The sequence below is a fragment of the Pelophylax lessonae genome, assembly GCF_965119305.1.
Source record: "Pelophylax lessonae genome assembly, chromosome: 10".
Classification (NCBI taxonomy): Eukaryota; Metazoa; Chordata; class Amphibia; order Anura; family Ranidae; genus Pelophylax; species Pelophylax lessonae.
Window position 1 is genome coordinate 155,998,731 of NC_138777.1, and position 26,300 is coordinate 156,025,030.

A 26,300-nucleotide genomic window follows, 5' to 3' on the forward strand; every position below is an offset into this window, starting at 1 on the left:
ACGTTCCTGTTCGCCCGTCACCATGAAGGGTTGTCTCAGCGGCAGAGGAATGTGTGGGAGATAGGTATGCATGGAAAATGGTGGGAAAATGTTAACCCCAATAGTAAGTGCAAAAGATTTGCCTGACCCCAGTGATTTTGAAATTTGAGTGGACTAATGGCACTTTTCCACTGCATGGAACCGAACGGTTCGGCTCGCTTTTGTGCTTTTCCACTGCATGGTATGGTGTTGGAACGGTTCGGTACGGTACGGCGGCGCTTTTCCACTACATGGAACAGAACGGTACGGCTCGCTTAAACAGTACCACCTCGGTTGTGGTTCCAAGAGGGCCGTACTGATACCATATCCCACAATCATTTGCATGCAGCCTTGACGGTTTGTCACTACAAGCCACTGATTGGTCAGAGAATCGTTGTTATCCCACCCACTTACTACTAGTAGAAAAGCAAACCGTACCAAACCGTACCGAACCGTTCCAACACCGTACCATGCGGTACCATGCAGTGGAAAACCAAACTGAGCCTAGCAGGGCCAAGCAGAGCCGAGGCGGTAATTGCAGTGGAAAAGTGCCATAAGTGTTCTGAAAGCTGCAGCGGGTATGATCTACCTAGGTACATGAATCTTACTCTGGGTCTTGTTTCTTGTGGTTGTCACAGAATAGCAAGCAAGACACAGGTCTTCCACTGTGAGGTTTCCACTCATGAAGACATCTAAAATAAACAAAACAAAAATGAATTCACAGTCGCATGACTTAAGTACAGTACATCTTACAAACCATTTCACCTTGTGAACTGGGTCTTGTTTTTATTTACGATAAAGATACTGCAGTCCATTTAATAGAGCTGTATGCACACTGGCGATTAAAGTGGGTGAAAAAAAACAATGACAGTTCCCGATGCTGCTCTCAGCAGCTAGGTGCTGTCACCATGACAGGTCGCTGACAGCCGTATGGATTCATGACTCTCTGCAAGGTCAGCAATTACCTGAGGTGATCACTGCTGGACGCACACAAAGTGTGTCCCGCAGAGATCACCGCAGGTAATCGCTGGATGTGGGGATAGTCTGTCTTCATAGCGAACGGGGCCAGAAGCTGCATCTAGCCACTAAGAACCATAGCGGAAAATCGGATTCTCGCGTGCATTTACATGTTAGCAGTTCCATTCATGTAATTTGAGACAAACTGGCTGCCCAGAAAAGCTGATGTACCCGAAGACAGGTGTGTGGGTGTGGATCCCAGAAGCAAGCAGGTTGTGAAAAGATAAAAACACTTTATTTTAAGGCCTTGTTCACATGCTTAAGGGTATACCTGCTGGAGGGCGATGTTTGCCTGCACAGTAATGCACAGGTATTTGTGCATTCATGTGCATGCAGTCCTTTTCATGTCATGTGGGGCACAGCCACTACTCCTAATTGGAGAGCTATGTGGGTGTGGGTCCCTGAATGTCCAGTGACCTGCAGAGATGTCAAATTGGGTGCACAGGGTTCATAAACATTTTTACCAATAAAATTCCATGACTTTTCCATGACTTCATGTAAATATTCATGACCTAAAGTTTCATGAAATGTCTATGTATACATGTTAAATAAGAAGAAAATCCATGTCACACCCAGCATATTTTTACTAAAATAAATGACAAGCTTTGTAGTGTACAGTACCTCTGCAGTTAGGGTTTCGTTTCTGGATAAAGCGCGACTCAGAATGGTCCCTTGTTTTACAGTGGATGAGATGGAAGCACCGCTGCCGCAGCTGGAAGCCAGTGTCACTTCAGACGCACGGGTGAAAAAGCCAGCGATTGGATTCGAAGCTGTCGAGCACGCAGCTGCAGACTGGTGCTTTGCACCTTTAGCGTGGCTAGACAGCGCTGCCTCTCCCATGTTCGAAATGTCAAACGTTTTACGACACACACTGTACATTTAGCACGTCCCGGGTTCTGATCTTTCTCCAGCCACCTCACATACTTTTCATCATGAAGCCATACATTTTAAAGCTGTATTTCCCTGGCATTGCTACCCTGTGAACACACTAAATTTAGCTGAAACTGTGTTACCCCCATAAAGTTAACTTGTAATTTGACCAATATACTGTAACTGGAGAAAGATTAATGGCCGCTCCTGCTTGGGGATAAAGCTTCAGTTCAGGCAGTCATGATGGAGGTGCACCCGGACTGGTATGGATGGCACAGTCAGAAGCACAAAATGCGGCGCTTACTCTTTAGGCCCAAGCCACAGTCATGATGGAGGTGCAGGTGGACTGGTATGGATGGCACAGATGCACAAATGCGGCACTTACTCTTGTCTATACTCAGGGGTCAAGTCCTGGGAAACAAGTGTGGGGCTGTGGACATGATACAGGAGATGGTCAGAGACTGCGGACATGATACAAGAGATGGTCAGAGACTGCAGACATGATACAAGAGATGGTCAGAGACTGCGGACATGATACAAGAGATGGTCAGAGACTGCGGACATGATACAAGAGATGGTCAGAGACTGCGGACATGATACAAGAGATGGTCAGAGACTGCGGACATGATACAAGAGATGGTCAGAGAGTGCGGACATGATACAAGAGATGGTCAGAGAGTGCGGACATGATACAAGAGATGGTCAGAGAGTGCGGACATGTTACAAGAGATGGCCAGAGAGTGCGGACATGTTACAAGAGATGGTCAGAGAGTGCGGACATGTTACAAGAGATGGTCAGAGAGTGCGGATATGATACAAGAGATGGTCAGAGGCTGCGGACATGATACAGGAGATGGTCAGAGACTGCAGACATGATACAAGAGATGGTCAGAGACTGCAGACATGATACAAGAGATGGTCAGAGACTGCAGACATGATACAAGAGATGGTCAGAGACTGCAGACATGATACAAGAGATGGTCAGAGACTGCGGACATGATACAAGAGATGGTCAGAGACTGCGGACATGATACAAGAGATGGTCAGAGACTGCGGACATGATACAAGAGATGGTCAGAGACTGCGGACATGATACAAGAGATGGTCAGAGAGTGCGGACATGATACAAGAGATGGTCAGAGAGTGCGGACATGATACAAGAGATGGTCAGAGAGTGCGGACATGTTACAAGAGATGGCCAGAGAGTGCGGACATGTTACAAGAGATGGCCAGAGAGTGCGGACATGTTACAAGAGATGGTCAGAGAGTGCGGACATGTTACAAGAGATGGTCAGAGAGTGCGGATATGATACAAGAGATGGTCAGAGGCTGCGGACATGATACAGGAGATGGTCAGAGACTGCAGACATGATACAAGAGATGGTCAGAGACTGCAGACATGATACAAGAGATGGTCAGAGACTGCAGACATGATACAAGAGATGGTCAGAGACTGCAGACATGATACAAGAGATGGTCAGAGACTGCGGACATGATACAAGAGATGGTCAGAGACTGCGGACATGATACAAGAGATGGTAAGAGACTGCAGACATGATAGAAGAGCACTAGGGGGGCCGGAGAGCAGAGGGGAAGCAGAGAGCACTGGAGGAGCTGAATGGCACGGAAGGGGGGACTGGAGAGAATTAAGGGGGGGGTTTGGAAAGCATTGCAGGGGGGTTGGAAGGCGCAGGGGGGTGGAGAGCACTAGGTGGGAAAGCAGGGAAAACCAGGGGGATGGAGAGCACAGGGGGGAGTGGGGGAACTGGAGAGCACTGTCTGGGGGGGGGGGACTCGAAATCACTGAGGAGGGAGCCAGGGAGCACAGGGGGGTGGAGAGCACTGGGGGAGCCAGAGAGCATGGGGGGGGAGATGAAGAGCACCAGGGGGGGGCTAAGAGCACCGGGGGGGGGTTAATAGCACTGGGGGGTTATTAGCACTGAGGGGGGGCTAAAGAGCACAGGGGGCTAAAGAGCATTGAGGGGGGCAGCTGCATATAGATGAAGTGAACTTTCCATATTCCTCCTGCAACCGCTGAGAGGAGGAGTAACAAGCATTCAGTGACAGCAGGAGGAATATGGAAAGTTCAATTAATCTCTATGCAGCGGTCCCATCCCATCCCCCTATCCTATCCAGCACACAAAACAAGGCTGCTCAGACACACTCACTGACCGTCTTCCTGCCGCTGCAGCTGCCTTCGTCACACGGAGATGCGGGCGGCCTGTCGGACACCGGCCTGACACCTCCCCAGTGCGGCCTGACACCCCCCAGTGCGGCGATGCGGGCGGCCCGGCTGACACCCCCCAGTGCGCCCCTCCCTCCCAGCTGGTACGCCACTGGGAGCGGGACAGTAAGTGCACTATTTCTTGGTTTCAGGTTTAGGCGGATCAATCCACCGCAGAGTTCCTAACCTGTCACGGTCTATTCATATTGAAGAGGCCAGTGACCAGGCTTCAGCCTAGCAGCGCGCTGCGGCTGATTAATCCGCCTAAACCCGAAACAGAGAAAATAGTCCACTTACTGTCCCCCGCTCCCACAGAATACAGGGGGCCCGGAGACATTTTCAAAATTTAATAGTTGCACAAAATGTCATGACTTTTCCAAAACTTAGTGGGGTTTACTCATTTTCCATAACTTTTCCAGGCCTGGAAAGTGTCATGTCAAAATCCCATGACTTTTCCAGGATTTTCATGACCGTATGAACCCTGGGTGCAGCAGCTACGCCAATGCAGCCATTGCCTCCCAAATGAACATGAATGGGACCTGCCTGCACAGGGATCTGCAAAATATCTGTGCAGGCAAACAATGCCCTCACACGAGCACAGGCTTAAGTAGACATGTGTAAATGAGGCATAAGAAAGCAAATTATCCAAGGCTGAGGGGCAGCTCTCCAAAATTTAGACATGGGAAAAATATGGAAATTAGAGAACACAGAACAGAAAAGGGAATACTTAAAATCAAATGTATGCAATAATATATTCCCATGGGTAAGATGTTTAAAAGGCTAAAAATGAAACCAATGTGGGTCATGCCCAAACATAAAAAAGAACTATAAAAAGAAAAGAGCATTTAAGAAAAAAGATTAAAGAATACTGTTATCATTTAAAAGTTACAAAGAATATAACAGAAAATGTAAGAAAATCAAGAGCGAATGAATTCAAAACAGGCTGCAGAAAGGAGAAGAACAAGACCCCCCCAAAAAAAATCTAACTATATTTAGGCCATGTTCACACAGGCATATTAGCATATGGCCATGCAACGGCTGTGTTCACCACCATGGGCATGCACAGGTGTTCTGGTCCTGTCCACCTGGACACAGCAGGGACATCAATCAACACAGCCGCTGCTCCCAATATGAAAACTGTGCAAGAGTGCTACCCCAAACGCAGACAGTGTGGGGGGGGGGGGGGGATTTACTAAAACTGGTGCACTGAGAATCAGCAGCAGGTGTGCATGGTAGCCAATCAACTTCCAAGCTCAGCTTGTTCGATTAAGCTTTGGCAATAAAACATTGAAGCTGATTGGTTTCTATACAGAGTTGCAGAGTTGGCGCTATCTTTTGAAAAAAGCATTTATGCTGAAACGCGTCAAGGCCACGCTGCTGACAGCCTACCTTTGCATCTGTATACGCTCTTTACCACGAGATGTTTGTAAGTGCAATTTGGTGTATTTCTATTAAATTAAAATTTTAGCAGTGTTACACTATTTTGTGCTCCCTTGTTTTTTGGTTCCTTTCTGGCCATCTGACGGAGTGAGAGCCTCTCTGGTGTGACGGTTCATATCTGCTATTACCTCTTCACCTCAACATCAGTGGCCTTAGTCATCCCTTCGGATTATCCATCCATTGTACAACAAGCTGATTTGACTCATATGCTATATGGCATTTTGAGTCCTATCGTTCTGGTGAGCACATTATATCTCTATATCTTGTTGGTGTTGGGATCCAGTGAGCACTTCAATTATCACAGTTGTGGACTGTTTTTTTTCACTTCACATTAGGGACTGTTGATTTGATGTTCACTTTCATTCATTTTGCAATTTATTTGTATTTACCTTTCTTGGTTTATATGTATACATGTTTATATTGCTAGTATTTATTAGCGCTGCACTTTTTTCCACATTTTGCTATTCACAATTTTCTTGTCAGTTGTTTGGTGTAGCAGCTTTTTTATGGTTAGCGCAATATTTTTGCTATTCACAAGTTAGTACTGACTAGTATTCCAATGTTTCTCTTTTTCCCCAGTTTTTTCAATCGCTCAGCTAATGTGACTCCAAAACTTATGGAGAGAAGCAGGGGAGGGAGGGTCAAACAAGCATGCTACGCAGGCAACTGACATCCTCCTTATCAACTGATGATGTCATTCGTCGTTAGCAGGTCGGCAGCTAGATGGTCGTAATGGTGCACAATGAAAACCTATGACTTTAAGTAAATAAAGTCTGGCTTCATCCACCCACTGACTTGTATAAAATTTTTGGAAAATTTTTAGGGCATTTTGCGGAGGAACCCCTGAGGAAACCTCAAGGCACACTAGGGTGCCTGGGCACCCTGGTTGAAAAAGGCTGTTAAAATATGATCAAAAGGGTAATTTATTTCAGTAATTCAATTAAAAAAGTGAAACAACAAAATTATTAAACTTTTGTTTTTGCCCCCATTTTTTATGAGCTGAACTCAAAGATCATAGAACTTTTTCTATGTACACAAAAGCCCTATTTCTCAAATATTGTTCACAAATCTGTCTAAATCTGTGTTAGTGAGCACTTATCCTTTGCCCAGATAATCCATCCACCTCACAGATGTGGCATATCAAAATACTGATTAGACAGCATCATTATTGCAAAGGTGTGCATTGGTGACCATCACCTCATGTTGCAGCATGATAATGCACGGCCCCATGTTGCAAGGATCTGTACACAATTCCTGGAAGCTGAAAACGTTCTTGCATGGCCAGCATACTCGCAGGACATGTCACCCATTGAGCATGTTTGGGATGCTCTAGATCGGCGTATACGAGAACGTGTTCCAGGTCCTGCCAACATCCAGCAACTTCGCACAGCCATTGAAGAGGAGTGGACCAACATTCCACAGGCCACAATCAAAAACCTGATCAACTCCATCTGATGGAGATGTGCTGCACTGCATGAGGCAAATGGAGGCCACTCCAGATACTGACCGGTTTTTGAACCCCCCCCCCCCCCCCCAATACAGTAAAACTGCACATTTTAGAGTGGCCTTTTATTGTGCTCAGCCAGATTTGTGAACAATATTTGAAAGAAATAGGCCTTTTGTGTACATAGAAAAAGCCCTTAGATCTTTGAGTTTAGCTCATGAAAAATGCGGGCAAAAACAAAAGTGTTGCGTTTATAATTTTGTTCAGTGTAGATGCCTTACACACAGAGTGCTATATTTCAAGCATTTCTTTCTTTTAGCTATGATGATTATGCCTTATAGCTAGTGAAAACCCAAAAGTCAGTCTGTATTTCAGAAAATTAGATAATTATACAAGACAAATAAAAAAAGGATTTTAAATACAGAAATGTTATGGTGTGTAATTTTATATTCTATATATATATATATATATATATATATATATTGCACTCAATACTTGGTTGGAACTCCTTTTGCATGAATTAAAGCAAAGAGATCCCCTAGGGGTGGGACTTTGAATGGCAAAGACCAGAGCTTGAGTAGATTTCTTCAAATTTTTATTCGTACAATAGATAATATGAATTACATTTGTAAGAATGAAAGACAAGTGAAAATAATTGTACACATAGGTTGCAAACAATTAGTGATTAAAAACAAGTGGCCAAGTGATACATCACAGATAAGAATGGCTGGGATTTCTTGGAAGGAAGGGACCAGACGCGTTTCGGTTGGTAACCTTTCTCAGTGGCCCAACAGGAAAGAATCTCAGACTAAAGATGTAAAACATATTGCAGTCATTAGAAAAAGCACAGTAAAGTAGTATTGCATGTAAAGACATTTATATCCATGTTTTATACATCTTGCATTTAATGACTGCAATATGTTTTACATCTTTAGTCTGAGATTCTTTCCTGTTGGACCACTGAGAAAGGTTACCAACCAAAACGCGTCTGGTCCCTTCCTTCCAAGAAATCCCAGCCCTTCTTATCTGTGATGTATCACTTGGCCACTTGTTTTTAATCACTAATTGTTTGCAACCTATGTGTACAATTATTTTCACTTGTCTTTCATTCTTACAAATGGAATTCATATTATCTATTGTACGAATAAAAATTTGAAGAAATCTACTCAAGCTCTGGTCTTTGCCATTTAAATTCCCACCCCTAGGGGGATCTCTTTGCTTTAACTTATACCAAGGGATGCTGGCAATCTCCAGGGTAACCACCCTATCCGAATTCTTTATTCCTTTTGCATGAATGACTGCAATGACTGCATCAGTGCCACGTGGCATGGAGGTGATCAGCCTGTGCCACTGCTGAATTGTTATGGAAGCCCAGGTTGCTTTGATAGTGGCTTTCAGCTCATCTGCATTGTTGGGTCTGGTGACCTCCATCTTCCTCCAGATTGTCTATGGGGTTTAGGTCAGGCGTGTTTGCTGGCCAATCAAGCACAGTGCTGACCAGGTTTATGGAGATGCAGGTGTTATTTTCCAGCAGGACTTGGAACCTGCCCACACTGCAAAATGTACCAATACCTGGTTTAACGATCATGGTATTACAGTGCTTGATCGGTCAGCAAATTCACTTGATCTAAACCTCAGAGAACCTGTGGGGTATTGTTAAGAGGAAGATGAGCAACAACAGTGCAGATGAGTTGAAAGCCACAATCAAAGAAACCATAAGACCTCAGCTGTTCCACATACTGATCGCCTCCATTCCATGCCGCACTGATGCATTATTTCATGCAAAAGAAGCCCCTAGTATTGTATTGAATGCAAACTATACTGTACATGGGCATACTTTTCAGTAAGCCAACATTTCTGTATTAAAAACTCTTTTTTATTGGTCTTATGTAATAACTGGATTTTTGTCTTACCATAAAATCCTTTTCTCTTAATTTCATTGACGGACGCAGTCTTCCTATCTTGATATCACTAGGGATGTCCCAAAGCAGTGCCAAAAATGAGGGGTGGGAACACACAAAAACAAGTCCGCAAGGCTAAACCGCAGCCAACCAGGCAACCTAGGACTCATCAGAACCACCATAAAACCCCCAAGGGAGACTAAGAGCCCCCTTAAACAGCAGCCTGCAAAACTTTGCAGGCAAAAGAGGCATCTGCAGATGCCAGTACATCCACCTTATAAAATTTTGTAAAGGTATGAACAGATGACCAGGTAGCCACCTTGCAAACCTGAAGCACATAAGCCTGATGGCGAAAAGCCCAGGAAGCACTAAGCTCCCAAGTAGAGTGTGCCTTAACAGGGAAATGAGGAACCTGACCTTTAACCTTCGTAGCGGTATTCCCGAGTGTGGCTCGGAGTTAAATTTCAGAGCCAAAAGCGGTGACCCCGAGCCACACTCGGGGTACCGCCAGAAGCATTGCTGGATCCTGTAAGCAGGGTTACTTACCTTGTCACCGGGATCCAGCGATGTGTCCTGGCGGTGTCTCGCGGCGGATCTTCCTCCCGTTCGTCTCCATGCCCCAGGTTCCGTCTCCTGCGACGTGACGTTCGTAGGGGGATGGAACCGGCGGCAAATTCAAATGTAAAAACACACCAAGCACACTGATACTATTCAAAATAAAAAAAAAAATTATATTAGTTTGCCCCCCAGTGCCCTTTCCTGCAGTTTTACTGTACTTTTTATGTATATATATATATATATATATATATATATATATATATATATATATATATATATAATTCTTGTGAGTGAGCAGCCCAAACCAACTGTATGCATTATATATATATATATATATATATATATATATATATATACATACACACATATATAATATATATATATATACACAGTGGGTACGGAAAGTATTCAGACCCCCTTAAATTTTTCACTCTTTGTTATATTGCAGCCATTTGCTGAAATCATTTAAGTTCATTCTTCTTCCTCATGAATGTACACATAGCACCCCATACTGACAGAAAAACACAGAATTGTTGACATTGTTGCAGATTTATTAAAAAAGAAAAACTGAAATATCACATGGTCCTAAGTATTCAGACCCTTTGCTCAGTATTTAGTAGAAGCCCCCTTTTGATCTAATACAGCCAGGAGTCTTTTTGGGAAAGATGCAACAAGTCTTTCACACCTGGATTTGGGGATCCTCTGCCATTCCTCCTTGCAGATCCTCTCCAGTTTTGTCAGGTTGGATGGTAAACGTTGGTGGACAGCCATTTTTAGGTCTCTCCAGAGATGCTCAATTGGGTTTAAGTCAGGGCTCTGGGTGGGCCATTCAAGAACAGTCACAGAGTTGTTGTGAAGCCACTCCATTATTTTAGCTGTGTGCTTAGGGTCATTGTCTTGTTGGAAGGTAAACCTTCGGCCCAGTCTGAGGTCCAGAGCACTCTGGAGAAGGTTTTCGTCCAGGATATCCCTGTACTTGGCCGCATTCATCTTTCCCTCGATTGCAACCAGTCGTCCTGTCCCTGCAGCTGAAAAACACCCCCACAGCATGATGCTGCCACCACCATGCTTCACTGTTGGGACTGTATTGGACAGGTGATGAGCAGTGCCTGGTTTTCTCCACACATACCGCTTAGAATTAAGGCCAAAAAGTTCTATTTTGGTCTCATCAGACCAGAGAATCTTATTTCTCACCATCTTGGAGTCCTTCAGGTGTTTTTTAGCAAACTCCATGCGGGCTTTCATGTGTCTTACACTGAGGAGAGGCTTCCGTCGGGCCACTCTGCCATAAAGCCCCGACTGGTGGAGGGCTGCAGCGATGGTTGACTTTCTACAACTTTCTCCCATCTCCTGACTGCATCTCTGGAGCTCAGCCACAGTGATCTTTGGGTTCTTCTTTACCTCTCTGACCAAGGCTCTTCTCCCCCGATAGCTCAGTTTGGCCGGATGGCCAGCTCTAGGAAGGGTTCTGGTCGTCCCAAACGTCTTCCATTTGAGGATTATGGAGGCCACTGTGCTCTTAGGAACCTTAAGTGCAGCAGAAATCTTTTTGTAACCTTGGCCAGATCTGTGCCTTGCCACAATTCTGTCTCTGAGCTCTTCAGGCAGTTCCTTTGACCTCATGATTCTCATTTTCTCTGACATGCATTGTGATCTGGAAGGTCTTATATAGACAGGTGTGTGGCTTTCCTAATCAAGTCCAATCAGTATAATCAAACACAGCTGGACTCAAATGAAGGTGTAGAACCATCTCAAAGATGATCAGAAGAAATGGAAAGCACCTGAGTTAAATATATGAGTGTCACAGCAAAGGGTCTGAATACTTAGGACCATGTGAGATTTCAGTTTTTCTTTTTTAATAAATCTGCAACAATGTCAACAATTCTGTGTTTTTCTGTCAGTATGGGGTGCTATGTGTACATTCATGAGGAAGAAGAATGAACTTAAATGATTTTAGCAAATGGCTGCAATATAACAAAGAGTGAAAAATTTAAGGGGGTCTGAATACTTTCCGTACCCACTGTGTGTGTGTGTGTGTATATATATATATATATATATATATATATATATATATATATATATATATATATATATATATATATATATATATATATATATATATAAGTGGCGATATATCCGTGTTGGTGTATTCTCTGTGGCCCGATCACACCGGAGCTAACATGCTGTGAACAGGCGAAGTAGTCCTTAAACTACTTATTGTGCATCTCTTATTCCTCTCTGGTAAGAGGCTATATGTGGTGGAGGGATTCACAAGCAGTCTGTTTTACCATGCACGAGGGTGGAAATTTGCAACCTATTCTTCCATTATGAACTGTATATGAACTGAGGCTGAATTTCAACTGAAAGGGGACTTACAGTTTTTATTCATTGTTGCTATATCATGTGACAATATTTACCCTTGGTTTTGTTTTACCTTCTAGCGCGATTTTATTTTATATATATATACACACACACACACACACACACACACACACACACGCGCGTGTATATATATATATATATATATATATATATATATATATTAAATGTATACAGTTGGTTTGGGCTGCTCATTCACAAGAATTACATGCAAAATAATGGTACCGCTTTCAGCACCTAAAATCCAAAAGAATCATACCGCCAGGGAGGTTAATCGAATAAGCCTGCACCACTGTGTCTGATCCATCTGGAAATAGTCACAGCAGATGCAGGCAGCCCTTTCTTAGGGCCATCCGTAATCACAAAGAGCGAATCTGACTTCTGAAAAGACTCAGTAGTCGCCAAGTATACCCTGATTGCCCAAACCACATCCAAAGTATGCAATGCAAATTACATAGGATGTTTTGGCTTAGGACACAAAGAGGGTAAAACGATGTCTTCATTCAAGTGAAAACTGGAAACCACCTTCGGAAAGAAGGACAGACAGATCCAAACGAAGTACCACTTTATCCCTGTGAACCACCAGATAGGGGGAAATACAGGACAACGCCGCCAGTTCCGACACCCTGCGCGCAGAAGTAATAGCCAGCAAGAAGGCCACCTTCTGGGAAAGGGAAAGCAGGGGAATCTCCCGAATACTTTCAAAGGGAGGTTTCTGGAGAACCGACAGCACCAAATTAAGGTCCCAAGGTGGCAACGGAGGTCAAACCGGAGGTACCAGGTGCCGCACCCCCTGGATAAAGTTATGCACCAGGGAATAGATGGCTAATGGCCTTTCGGAAAAAAATTGCCAGGGCCGAGACCTGACCCTTTATAGTACTCAAGGCAAACTTTTGATGAACTCCCCGTTGAAGAAAAGCCAAGATCCGAGCCACCAAATAAGAATGAGGAGAAGCCCCAAGAGACTCACACCACGCAATATATACGCCTTCCACAAATGAGGATAGATCTTTCTAGAAGTCGCTTTCCTAGCTTTAAGCAGAGTAGGAATCACTAAAGCAGACAACCCCCTTGTCCTTCGGTACCTGGCTTTCAACAACCAAGCCATCAAATCAGCGACCGTAAAGAAGAATGGAAGATTGGCCCCTGAGACAGCAAGTCCTCCCTGAGAGGAAGTCTCCAAGGAGCGTCCGTGACTGCCTTACCAGGTAGGCGTACCAACCTCAACAAGGCCAGTCCGGAGCCACAAGAATGACTGGAATCCCTTCCGCCGATATTCTCCGAAGAAGTCTTGGCAGTAACTTGAGAGGAGGAAAGGCATACATCAGCTGATACTGACCCCCCCCCCCCGCCAACAGCGCATCTGCCAGAGGATCCCGGGAACGGGCCAAAAACCTCAGCACTTTCCTGTTGATCCAAGACGCCAACAGATTTACATCTGGAGTGCCCCAAGGAAGGCACAACTGTTGGAATACCTCCGGATGGAGAGAATTCCCCTGCATCCAAGGCCTGTCGACTGAGGTAATCCGCCTGCCAATTTTCCACCCCCGGAATGTGAACAGCGGAGAGAGCTAGAAAAAAGCGTTCCGCCCACCAAAGAATGCCTGCCACCTCCAAGGCCGCAAGGACACTTTTGGTGCCCCCTTGGTGATTGACATAAGCCACGGCCATGGCATTGTCGGATTGAATGTGCACTGGGCAGCCCTGCAGGTGCTCGATCCAGTGGACTAGGCAAAGCCTGATCGCTCTAGGCTCCAGAACTTTGCACCTTGATTCTTCTAGGGACCAGACTCCTTGAGCAGAGAACCTAGCGAAAACCCCTCTCAACCCGGACAGACTGGCATCCGTGGTGACAATCGTCCAATATACAGGGAGGAAGGATTTCCCTTGCTTGAGCATCAGGGACCGAAGCCCCCATATCGGGGGCATCTTGGACACCTTGCTACGCTGGATCTGATTGTCCAGGGATTTTAGATTCTTGTTCCATTTGAGAGGGATTTCCTTCAGGAGGAGCCTCGTGTGGAATTGAGCGAAGGGGACTTTTTCCCCTTCGGAGGAAGAAACACCCTGGCTGAGGATGAGTCCAAAGTCAGGCCCAGATAGTCCAGTCTCATGGAAGGGACCAAGGACGAATTTTGGAGGTTCCGAAACTACCCGAACTCCTCCAGAGTTCTCATGGTCATTTCCAAATTTGTTTCCAGCACCGTGGGAGACGCCGCATGTACAAGCAGATCATCCAGGTAACCCAGGATAGATATCCCCTGCTCATCCAGGTAACCCAGGATAGATATCCCCTGCTGTCGCAACAGCGCCAGGACTGGAGCCAACACCTTTGTGAAGACCCGAGGAGCAGAGGCGAGACCAAAGGTTAATGCCACAAATGGATAGTGATGCTGCCCCACAACAAAATGGAGAAAACATTGGTGTCCTGCACATATCGGGATGTGAAGGTAGGCATCTTTGATGTCTATGGAGGCCGGGAAATCCCTGATGTAGGGAAGCCACCACCGTGCAAATTGATTCCATCTTAAATCTTTGAACTGCAGGATTGGACGCACCTTGCCTTCCTTCCTGGGGACTGTTAACAGGTTAAAAGCCCTGAAAACGTTCCACACAATGAACCAGAACTATTACTCCCTGTTGTACGAGGTCCTGAACTGCCCCAAAAAGAACCTGTCGGCGAACCAGGGACAGTCGCACATTCGAAGGAAGGGAAAAACCTTACCTGCGGGACGGATCGAAACTCGATCTTGTAACCGAACCGTATGACCTCTTGAACCCATTTGTTTTGTATCCGGGATAGCCACAGGTCCAGGAACTGGCAAAGACGTCCCCCCCACCCCAGATATGGGTGAGGGTGCACCTTCAAGCTGAAGGGGCCTTGTCCTCAGGCCTGGAGAAACTAGATTTTTGTTTGCCAGACCAGGGTCACTTGGAACCACCCAAGGGGCCCTTGAAGGACTTTGCCTTATCAACTGACCCTGAGGGACGAAAAAACTTCTTATGTCCTTACCCTTGTTAGCCTGCGGGAGAGAGGTACTCTAATCTCCTGTAAGACCTTTGATAATGTCATCCAGGTTAGCCCCAAACAGGCGATCTCCTTGAAAAGGTAAATCAGTTAGGGCCTTCTTTGAAGTCTGATCGGCGGACCAGCACTTTAGCTGGCCCAGAATGGGAGTAGTATTCAGCGCGGCATCGCAAACAAATTGCAGCCCCTGTACCAACTGGTCCAACAGCTCTGCAAAGACAGGGGGGACTTATCTCCCCTACAGGTCACGGCGTAGTAACTAAGCCCATTCTGTCAATGTTTGTGAGACAAGGGCATTGTAAACACCGGTCTTAGTGCAGAGCCCACCAGGGAGTACACAGTGCGGGTCATAGACTCCGCCGTTCTATCTGCCGGATCCCTAAAGGTTGGTGAATCCTCCACTGGAATCATGGTAGCTTTATCCAGTCATGAGACCGGAGGGTTCCCCGTCGGTGGCACAGTCCACTTCTTAATCAGGGACTCAACAAAAGGGTAGCGTCTAGCAATCCGCATATATATATATTAGTGCTGCAACGATGCGTCGACGTAATCGATTATGTCGACTACAGAAATACGTTGACGTGCATGAAAGGCATCGACACGTCACACGTCCCCTGCTCGTGCCGGCTGTTCTCCTCCTCCCCCTCCTCGGAGTGCACAAGACATGAAAAGACCCGGAAAGACTGAAAAGACTGGGAGATAAGGTAATCACTCAGCTATGTTGGGGTCAGTGTTTGCTGCAACCCCTGCTGTGAGAAGAGCCACAAAGTACGCCATGCGGCTGCTGATGGCAGAGAGCCGTTTCCAGCAGAAATAACAGCTCGCCGCAGCTTAGAGAAAGATTCATACAATACTGTGCAGGCTGATGAACCTGTCTGTAGGTTCAACTGAGAAAGGTTTTTCTTAGTTTCTGTTATAACATTTTGTAAATAAGGAATTGATTTTTCTCCTTCACTGATGGGCACTGATAGGCTTTACCCCGCTCTCATCTAATAAAGTATATGCACACTATAGAGCTTTACCCTGCTTTCCTCTCATATAATAAAGTACACTATAGATCAGTGCCAGCAGCTTTGCTTGTATGCTATTTCACTCATATAATTTTATCTTTAGCGCAGAAATTTTTTCCCTTTTTACATTTTATTTTTGCCACTTCATTTTTGTATACTGTAAAAACTTCAACCACATTGAAGTATTTTTTGGAAAAAATTTAACAAAAGTTGAAATATTATATTAGAAGTTGTATGTATCATTTTTTGTAAAGTTATTCAAAGGATTAATTAGCTATTCAAAAAAAACACTCAATTAAGCAAAAAAAAATAAAATAAAAATAATCGTTCGATTAGTCGACTAATCGGAAAAAAATAATCACTAATCGATTAGTCGACAGACAAAATAATCGTTAGTTTCAGCCCTTAGATATATATACATATATATACATACATACACACATATACATAAACACATCTGATGATTCTGCCAGTAAAACACGTGCGGTCCTAGACTGACAATGCTCACTCACTGTACTGTATCTATGGACAAAAACGTTTTTGTCTCCCTCTGCTCTTTTTTTCTCGGACTACAAATATCTTGTGCCTTTTCATCATCCATTATGGGGGGGGATGTTTTGTAGCTCACAGGATAGCTAGGGTCAACAGAACAATGAGAAGGTTACATGTTCTAATTGTAATGCAACAGATTACAGTTTCCACATAATATACTACAAACATTTTAATGTGGGGAAAAAAATACCTTGGTTGATCTAGTCCCTCAATATAGATCTGCCAAAACTTCACAAAGCCATCATGGCTAGCTGTGGCCAAGACTGTCCCATCAGGGGAAAGAGCACCTTCACTTAAACGCTGGGGGGAAAAAAAAAAAACATATTAAACAATCTCAAAAAAAAAAAAAAAAATGTCTGTAGTTAAAAGTTAAGAAAAAAATAATTGGATTTTTAACATATCTGTAAAATTATTTTCTTGAGTATAGTTCAGGACACAGGTCTTCAATCATAATAAATAGGATGTTCCAAATTAACTGAGGGAGGGGGAACCGATAGGCAAAAAAAACAAACCCTTAAGAAAACCCTTTAAGTCTAATAAGGCCAACCACATTTTTAGTATGGCCTGCAAAACTTTGCAGTTCAAACTGGCATCAGCGAATGCCAGGAGCATTCACTCTGAAAAATTAGGCAAAAGTAAGCACAGAAAACCGAGTAGCAGCCTTGCAAAGCTATGCTTGTTTCAAAGGGCAGCTTTTGTAGGACTAATGGCGCTTTTCCACTGCATGGAACCGAACGGTTCGGCTCACTTTTGTGCTTTTCCACTGCTGGTACCGCATGGTACGGTGAAGGAACGGTTCGGTACGGTACAGTGCGGCGGCGCTTTTCCACTACATGGAACAGAATGGTACGGCTCTCTAAAACAGTACCACCTGGATTGTGGTTCCAAGAGGTACCATACTGGTACCATATCCCACAATCCTTTGCATGCAGTCACTACTAGCCACTGATTGGTCAGAGAATCGTTGTTATCCCACCCACTTAACTTTAGTACTACTTTAGTGGAAAAGCAAACCATACCAAACCGTACCGAACCGTTCCAGCACCGTACCATGCGGTACCAGCAGTGGAAAAGCAAACCGGGCCAAGCAGGGCCCAGTAGAGCCGAGCCGGTACTTGCAATGGAAAAGTGCCATAAAAGTAACAAGGTAAGTTCCCTTGGAATTTAAGTCCAACAATGCTGGGGAATATGAGCATCCCCTTGAACAAAGGCCTTCATCAGGGAGCCTCTGGAACAGAATGGCCAAAGACCAAGACCTGACCTTTTAGAGTACTAGAAACCAATTTTTGATATAGCTTTGATTGGTTGTAATGAAGGCAAGCAACCTATAGAATAAAGCAGAGGGTGGAAGTTGCTCTGCTCACAACAATGAAAAAAAACATACTGCATTGGAGGTTTTCCCTAAAGGCAAAAGCTGATCTCTCCCGCAAAAGCAGATCATAAAGGTATACTGGGACATTATTCCCTTTGGACGGCAACGTGGCCAGCAACAGAACCAAGACTTTCATAAAGACTTGGTGAGTGGTGGATCAGGGAGAGCTACAAACTATGAGAAGATAGTTGTCCTCATCTGCAATTGGAAGGAATTGTTGGTAAATGGGAAAATTAGGGATATCCAAGTACCCATCCTTGATATTGATCGATGCCAAGAATTCTACAGACAGAAGAACAATGTTTTACAACTGACACAGCACATCACTCATGCTCCACACAAGTGTAGGGCTGCTGGAGAGATTTCCAATAGGGTTTGAGAAAAAAGACCATATCTAAGGCTGGCCATACATGTTCAATTTTCCTTTAGATTTACCAAAAACTATATAATATGCGCTCAAACTAAACCACTTTCAATTGTATCAAATTAGGCAAGCCCTTGGACTATATAGTTTAAGGTAAATATAAAGGAAAATTGTAAAAGAAGATTGAACATGTATGGCCAAGCCTTACACCCCTGGGGCTCTACCAGATGCCTGGACAGTACCCCGGGTGTGACACACTGTCGGGGCAACCACAAGTAGTTGTGCAATTAGCCCAGATTGTGTAAATCAATACTTCAGCAAAGTCTCAAAGCACTTATCCATAGGAATCCTGAAAGTAGTCTTCAACCAGAACCGTGATACATTTATTGATGAAAAAGATTACTTTCAGAACAAGCAATTTATTGAACAATTCCTCATCCAAGAGATACTGTTATGCAGGAACTTAAAATTTTTCTAGAGGTTTCCAATCCTCACAAGACATCCTTAAGTCATGAATTGGAAAGGCATTAGGAGGTTTTTCCTGTTTTTTAGAGCCATTGCTGGTCAGTTTGGAAACCTCAGGAACTGCAGAGTTTAACTGCAAGTGGTGGTAAACCCTAACACATACTCAGTAAAGTAAATAACCTCAAATTAAACAAATCCTCCTACATAAAAGTTTTATTTTATTTCTGCTCCTTTCCCCTTTGAAAAGTGCAGCTCATGTTAAAAAAAATCTTCAATGCTTAGGTTTGATTATCGGGGGATATCCGCCCCCAAGTTACACTATGCTGTTATTCTGTTATTCCATACTGTCTATGTCCACCAAGAGCTGTACATCTTACCGCTGCACTATCACTGCTTACTATGTCTAATCTGTTGGCTTGTTATATGCCTATTTTCCTTTTTTTTTGTTTCAATAAACGAATTTATAAAAAAAAAAAAAAAATCTTCATTTTCCAGCAGTACATAGGAGTTGGAGGCAGAGACTGGACTTACACCGTGTGAGAGCTGGTTGGAGGAAAGAGACACACACCCCTCCACATAGGCAGAGGAACAAAGAAAAATGCAGAGCTACATTGTGAATAGACAAGCTCCGTGCTCATCTCCCTCCCCGACACAAATTTTGAGCTCATGGTAACGCACGTGTCGGAGAACTTGTCATAAGAGACTCATGCTTACAGAAGAACGCAGCACCAGAGAGAAACAACACTTCGAGCTTTGGTGAGAGATAAGTAAACACTACAGATATATATATATATGCTTAGCTCAAATTTCATGAATGGAGTTTACAACCACTTTAAAGTGGAATTAAACCCTCCTATGGAAGCTGCCATTTTAGCTTCTGTTTGATTTTTAATTGCCATGGATGCTGCATGTGATCAGTTATGACACCAGCCATTTGATGATCTGGCAGGTTAATAGCACAAGAAAATGTGACTGTTATTCTAAGCACGCCTTTAATGCAACTCTTTTGGGAATATGTTTTGTTTGTGTCGGTACCAAGAAAGTTAATTTGCCTAAAAAAAAGAAAACAAAAAAAAAAGCCTTTTCTCTTTTGGTACACATTTAAACCGGTGGGTTTAGTTCCACTTTAAGACATTTGCAGATTTCCTCAATAGATAATGAAATGGTATCTCAATTTTGGTTATACCGTGGTGGAAAGACCACCTTCCACAGATGAATCATTTTCTTCAGAGGAAAAATATGCCGTTACATCTTTATCCTTTTTTCAACTAGTCGGGTAACTGAGCAAGAGGGTTGAAAGGAAACAGAGCATCCCAAGCATTTTAAAGTTTATTTTTTTTTTTTAAATATAAAAAAAAGTCACCATTTCCATCCTAAAAGGACATATGGGAGGAGAATTCTTCTTTGCTCAGACAAGTAGAATGAAGCATCTCAGACAATGCAGCTCTTCAAACTGAAGTTGAGGGGAGTCCTGACTAAGAAACAGGAGGAAAAGTCCCTATGCCCTGGTCCACAGCAAGAAAAAAAAAAAAAAAGCCAGGGAATGAAGTTAGAGACCAGATGTCAGACCATACATCACCTCCCATCTGTGCTCAGGGTCCTCCATGCTGCCCCTATAGGGTACTCATGTGCTCCTGTATAGGTAGTGGGCTTGCATTTTGTTCAATACCCAGTAGGGGACGATGGTCTGCGATCTCTGGCATGCACCTCTGGGTTTAGCGACTGCTTTCCTCCTTTGATCTGCTCTCCTTAAAGAGAATAGATAGAGTCTCCGGATAATTCAAAATCAGTAGCTTTTGCATATGCGCAGTAGCTACTATGATAGCAGCGACATGCACCGAGTCCAAGGTGACGTCTGCAAATTCACCCATCATGCTCATGGGAGTTCCAAGTTGGCACCCACACATGTACCATTGAGATGTAAAGATAGGCAATGTGGCGGTGCTGCACAAAAAGTGGTTTTAAATGGAGGTAGGCACCATTGCAACACCAGAACAAGGTCTGTTCTGAGTAACATGCCCCAACTCCCTTTAAGTCATCTGGGGAAGGAGGAGAGGAACAAAGTCCACATCTACCCTTGAAAACAGCACTAAACCAGTTCCTACTACTAGAGTGGTACTAAAGACTTTTAGGAAGAGTTTGCCTACCTAGGTCGGGCTAATTGCCTTATTTCCCCAACCCCAATGGGGGGGGGGGGGGGGCTTTAAAGACTGGGCTCCCACACAGGTGGACTACGTCAATGGACCTGTATAGCACCTGGCAGCAACATGCCATTGCTCTCTGTACCTAGGTAAATCATCTGTGCACAGCATCAATTTCAGGGGCAGCTTACAGGCTAGCCCCACTCTTATTATGACACGAGGTCCAAAAACAGTCCCATAAGTATGAAATATGGGAGGCACTGAGGAGGAGACAACCTCTGCTGCAGAAACTTGGTTCTGTTAGTTAGTAATAGTGTTGATAGAAGAAATCACTAAATCTATCTTCTCACCTACAGATATGAATCCTACTCCTGAGGGCATTAGTAAAAAATTAAGGACCATATAGTTGGAGGGTTTTTTTGAGGGAGTGTCTAAAGCAGGGGTTTCATATCCAGGGTTCCTCCAGAGATTGTTTGGGGGTTCCATGAGCAGTTTCTGCCTTTCAGATACATTCCCACTGACATAAATGCTCTTTCTAGCTATCTGTAAGCGGGTAGTTCTTTACAATGACCACAAGTGAAAGGTCCATTATTCACGCTGACCTATAGAATAATATATCATGAGTTGTAATTAATTTTTAGCAGGGGTTCCCTGAGACCAGAAAGTGATTTCAATTGTTCCTGTATTTAACAGGTTGAGGAAGATCTAAAGTTTTCAGTAGCTTTCCTAATATCTCATCACCTGAAAGCGTAGCATATAACCCCTTTGTTTATGCCTGAAGACCTGTGTGCTGTACGAAAAATAAAATTTAGATCCTGGGAAAGGGCCAACTTTCAAAATGTCATCATAAGGGCAATTCACTAACGCTATGATGTTGCTTATTTTCAGCAATGACTGTTTAAAATCATACAATTGTGGCAAGCCCCAAGTTATATTTAATTAAATTGGGCCTCATAGGACAAAATAATCAAAATTAACACTTTCTTTTATTTCAGGCAAGGGAAAAATGTCTATCCAGCCAATGTTTTGGATGGAGTGAGGAAGGATTAAAACCAATGCCATGTTTAATCACCATGTGGGACTACATTAGAGATATTTCCCCTCACTTCCACTAACAGGGACAATGGTTTTTACCAGACAGACCATGAAGGTAAATCTATAGCAACACAGACAGATGTGAAACAGTTTCTTTTTTAAGTAGACTAGAGGAAGACTAGAACCTATGGATTTTACTTTTTCTGGATCTTCTTTGACTTCCCATCTGGGGAAACAACTGTCACTTGGACAGAAATCACTCTACTTGGAGCTCTAGATTGTAGTAAAAGCCTCATAAAAGTTCTAATTGTTCCACACTCTATCCAAAGCCAACAAACATGAGTTTGGGCTGGAAATATACTACGATTTTGCATAGGATTCTAATGATCAACAGCACTAACATCAGGGCTAATAAATCTAGAAGAATGCATTCACATTTCAATAGTGCTAAACTAGTGGATGTAGAGCAATCTACCTGCTTGCACTGCTCATGTTTTTTTTTAACAAAACAGGCTGAAGCATTAGTTTACCCTGCCAGCTGACAGATTGCTCCAAGTGCAAGGTAACAATTTAAGGGCCTGTATGGACTGGCCTTTGCGTCAAGTGCCTTTTGCATTTCCATAAAAGACTGAGAACGTATAACCCTCTTAAAGCAGGTGAAATAAAGGTCAAAATGACATCAAACTGCAGGTCAAAAGTACCAGTGAGTCAACAAATTCTGAAAGATCTCAGATGTGAAATCAAACTGATGCCACTGACACAAGCCTAAAGCCATTGGACACAAACACCCCCCCCCCTCCCAAAAGGCAAAATTAAGGTAAAACAACTTATATCTCACATCTCAACACATTACAGCGGTATTACCCCAAAAGAGCAAACTTTTTTTTTTTTTTTTACATTGCAGCTAACCAATTCTTAGATGCAATGACTGCTCTAGTTTTCCCTTTTAGGCTTTGTTTCTTTTATTTTACCTGGTGATCTGGCCAATAAGTCTATTTTTCCAACAGAACTAGTTCTCCTGCAGATGCAGAGGTTACAGGGTTGAGACAAACCATTTACAACTGACAGGGGTTCTTACAATAAACCACCTTTATTTATGCAAATCCTTTATCTCAAAAGAGAAAAACTGTTGCTGTAAGTACAACGTAAGCTGAAGTTTGGATTTAATTATATAGAGCAGGGCTTGACAAATTTGCCTGAAATCTAGGAGCCAGCTAAAAAAGTTAGGAGCCAGTTTTTTTTTTTTTTTTTTTTTTTTAGGGTCCATTCACACTAGCGCGACTTGTCAGGCGACTTGGTCGCCTGACAAGTCGCAGTCGGTCGCCTGCCATTGATTAGCACAGGACCCGTTCTAATAGGAGCGACACAAGTCGCTCCGACTTAGAAAAAGGGTCCTGTACTACTTTGGGGCGACCTGGAGGCGACTTGCATTGACTTCAAAGGTCGCCCCAGCAAGTCGTGTCGCCCCTGTCTGAATGGGCTCTTAAAACTAACAACCAAGCTTTATTTAGTAAAACGGACACTAAATTTACACATAAAGATGACTAGAACCCCACTCTCCTCTATAGCGCAATTGGATGGAAACAGACTGTCTGTCTCTTTCCATCCGATGCCATCTGATCCGATCCACGGGGTGGATAGAAAATAGAACCACCATCCGTCTGTTTTTGGTGGACAGGATCAGATGGTGGCAGATTACTGCTCCATAGAGGAGAATGAAGGGTTCGATCAGGTCTGCCTGAGAAACTGACAGGCGGACCTGATCAGACAGCCCGTGTGAAAGGGGCCTTCGGATGTGGCATGGCGATGAGAAAAGAAAAAAAAAAAAAGATAATTTTTTTTAATAATTGAAGAAAAAAAAAAGAAAGATAATTTTTATTTTTTTATTAAAAAAAGAAAAGATTATTTTTATTTTTTTTTAATTTAAAAAATAAATTAATAATAATAACCACACTCCAGGGAGATGAAACCTGTAAAAACTTCCCTCTCATCTGTTCCCATTAACAGGCAGTGGAAACAGTCATTACTACCGGCCACCACAAGAGGGCGCCAGTTCCCTATTGGAAGCCTCATCTCACAGAAGGCCGAAAAGCCGGGGCCTCAATTTTCGGACAGCACGGAAGTTCGTGCACTCGAGGAGGAGGTGGGGGGCGCAAAAGGGACAGGACACCTCCTGCAGGGCACCCCAGGCGCCAGGTCGCTAATTCTAGTCGCAAATGCGACCTGGTGCCCGGGGATTGTCGAGCCCTGATATAGAGTATTTTTATCTGTTAGTCCATCTAACACTCCCCTTGCCCCATATTGACAATGTTGCCACACAAAGGGGCCCCTGTGCTCCTTCATCCATAGGGAAACTCTAATAGAGGAGGAGTGTTACTGACCAGATCACCACGTGAAACCAGATGAAAAAAATGACAAAGAAAACTAATGCAGCTACCACATTTATAGATTGTTAAGCTGCATTATATTACATTTTCGGTTTTGGTTTTAATACCGCTTTAACATCTCCTCAAGCATAGAAAAAATAAGGTTTTTGTACTTACAGTAAAATCCTTCTTCTTGGAGTCCATTGAGGGGTATTGGAATTCAGAAATTGTATTACCTCTTATCTCTGAATTACCTATCATTCCACCTTTAGGTGGTTGGAACAGTGTTAAAAAAAAAAAATGTTGAAAGCCAACCCCTTTACAGTGCTCAGCATAAATAAGTACACCCCCTTTGAAAAGTACGATTTTTAATCAATATTTCAATAAACACAAGAATAAATTCCAAAATTTTGACAAAACTGAGTTTTATAGAACATTTAACTCATTACATAAAAGTAAGGTTAATATAACAGATTACACAATCTTCAGTTTTACTCAAATTGTTCATGCAAAAATGAATACACCCCACAACAACAAAATCATCTAGTATTTTGTATGACCTCCATGATTTGTAAGGACAGCACCAAGTCTTCTAGGCACAGAATGAACAAGTTGGCGAAATTCTGAAAAAACTTTTTCCATTCTTCAAGAACGACCTCTTTTAGAGACTGGCTGGAGAGTGATGCTCAACTAGTCTCTTCAGAATTCCCCACAAGTGTTTGATTGGGTTCAGATCAGGAGACACACTTGGTCACTGAATTACCTTCACCCTGTTGTTCTTCAGAATTGCAACAGTGGTCTTAGATGTGTGTTTTGGATCATTGTTCTGTTGAAAAAGTGCACAACGACCAAGGGCACAGAGTGATGGTAGCACCTTCTCATTCAATATAGAGCAGTACATCTGTGAATTCATGATATCAATGAAATGCAGCTCCCCAACACAAGCAGTACTCATGCAGTTCCACAGAAGGACACTGCCACCACCAGATGTCACTGTAGGCACCATGGATTTTTCTTTGTACTCCCCATTTTTGTGACGTCATAGAGTTTTGAAGCCATCAGTTCCAAAAACATTTATCTTGGTCTCAACACTCCAGAATACAGAGTCCCAGTAGTCGTCATCTTTTTCAGCATGAGCCCTGGCAAATTCTAGGATGGCTTTTTTATGCATGAGCTTTAGGAGAGGCTTTCTTCGTGGACGACACCAATGCATGCCATTCCTCTGCAGTGTACGATGTATTGTGTCAAGGGAAAAAATCAACCCAGTTTGGCTTTCTATTTCTTAAGCCAAACAGCAATTTTCTTCAACCATTCTCATGAGAAGACGCTCCTGTCGAGGTGTTAACTTTCAAGGATAGCCTGGATGTCTCTGTGAGATGGTTGCAGTTCCGCCTTTGTTTAATTTTTGTATCACTTTTGCTACACTATGCTTACTGAAAAGTAAAGCTTTGCTGATCTTTTTGTAGCTTTCAACTTTCTTGTGTAAAGAAATTATTTTCTTTCTCAGGTCTTGTGACATTTCTATGTGGTGCCATTGCTGACAGTATAAAATGGGCAGGGCTTTTCTTTGTAACATCTTTTTTTAATCAACTGTCTGCTGGACATCTGTTTAACAAGAATTCAACTTACAGGTGAGTCGAATTATTCATTAATTAGGATTTTTTTAGTACTAGAGGAGACACAGCTGTCAGGTCCCCATTCTTCTCTATGGGGGAATCGAATGGGGGGGCCATTCTCATCCGATCCGCCAGACGGATGGAAAATAGGGTTTCCAGCCGTCCAGTTTTGACGGACCGGATGTAAGCGGACATGTCTCAGTTGACATCCGATGCCTCATAGAGATGCATGGGGCGTCCGTTAAGATCCACCAAAAAAAAAAAAAATGACAGGCGGATCTGAACGGACTCCCTGTGTGAAAGGGGCCTTACTCCTAAAACTTTAATTGGGTGGTATTCATTTTTGCAACATGGTCTTGAATGAATTTAAGAAAAATAATGTGTTTGCAAATTAACGAATCTTGGTTGCAATCAATAGCCCCCATTTGTGGGAGTATTTTGTAGTATAATGTCCCAGAGAAAATAATGATTCTAAAAGGAAAGTAAAGGTTTTCTGACAA

The 26,300-nt window shown here is 43.4% G+C and overlaps 1 protein-coding gene across 2 annotated transcripts in view; it reads right to left on the reverse strand.

Annotated features, from left to right (window-relative positions):
• EDC4 (enhancer of mRNA decapping 4) overlaps nt 1-26,300 on the reverse strand; it is a 629,569-nt gene that overhangs the window by 459,896 nt on the left and 143,373 nt on the right. For both annotated transcript variants that reach the window (XM_082271180.1, XM_082271179.1), the window contains exons 8-9: nt 16,632-16,741; nt 627-710 (exon numbers count right to left, since the gene is read on the reverse strand). In XM_082271180.1, coding sequence (XP_082127306.1) covers nt 627-710; nt 16,632-16,741 — 194 coding nt within the window. The remainder of the gene's footprint in view (nt 1-626; nt 711-16,631; nt 16,742-26,300) is intronic.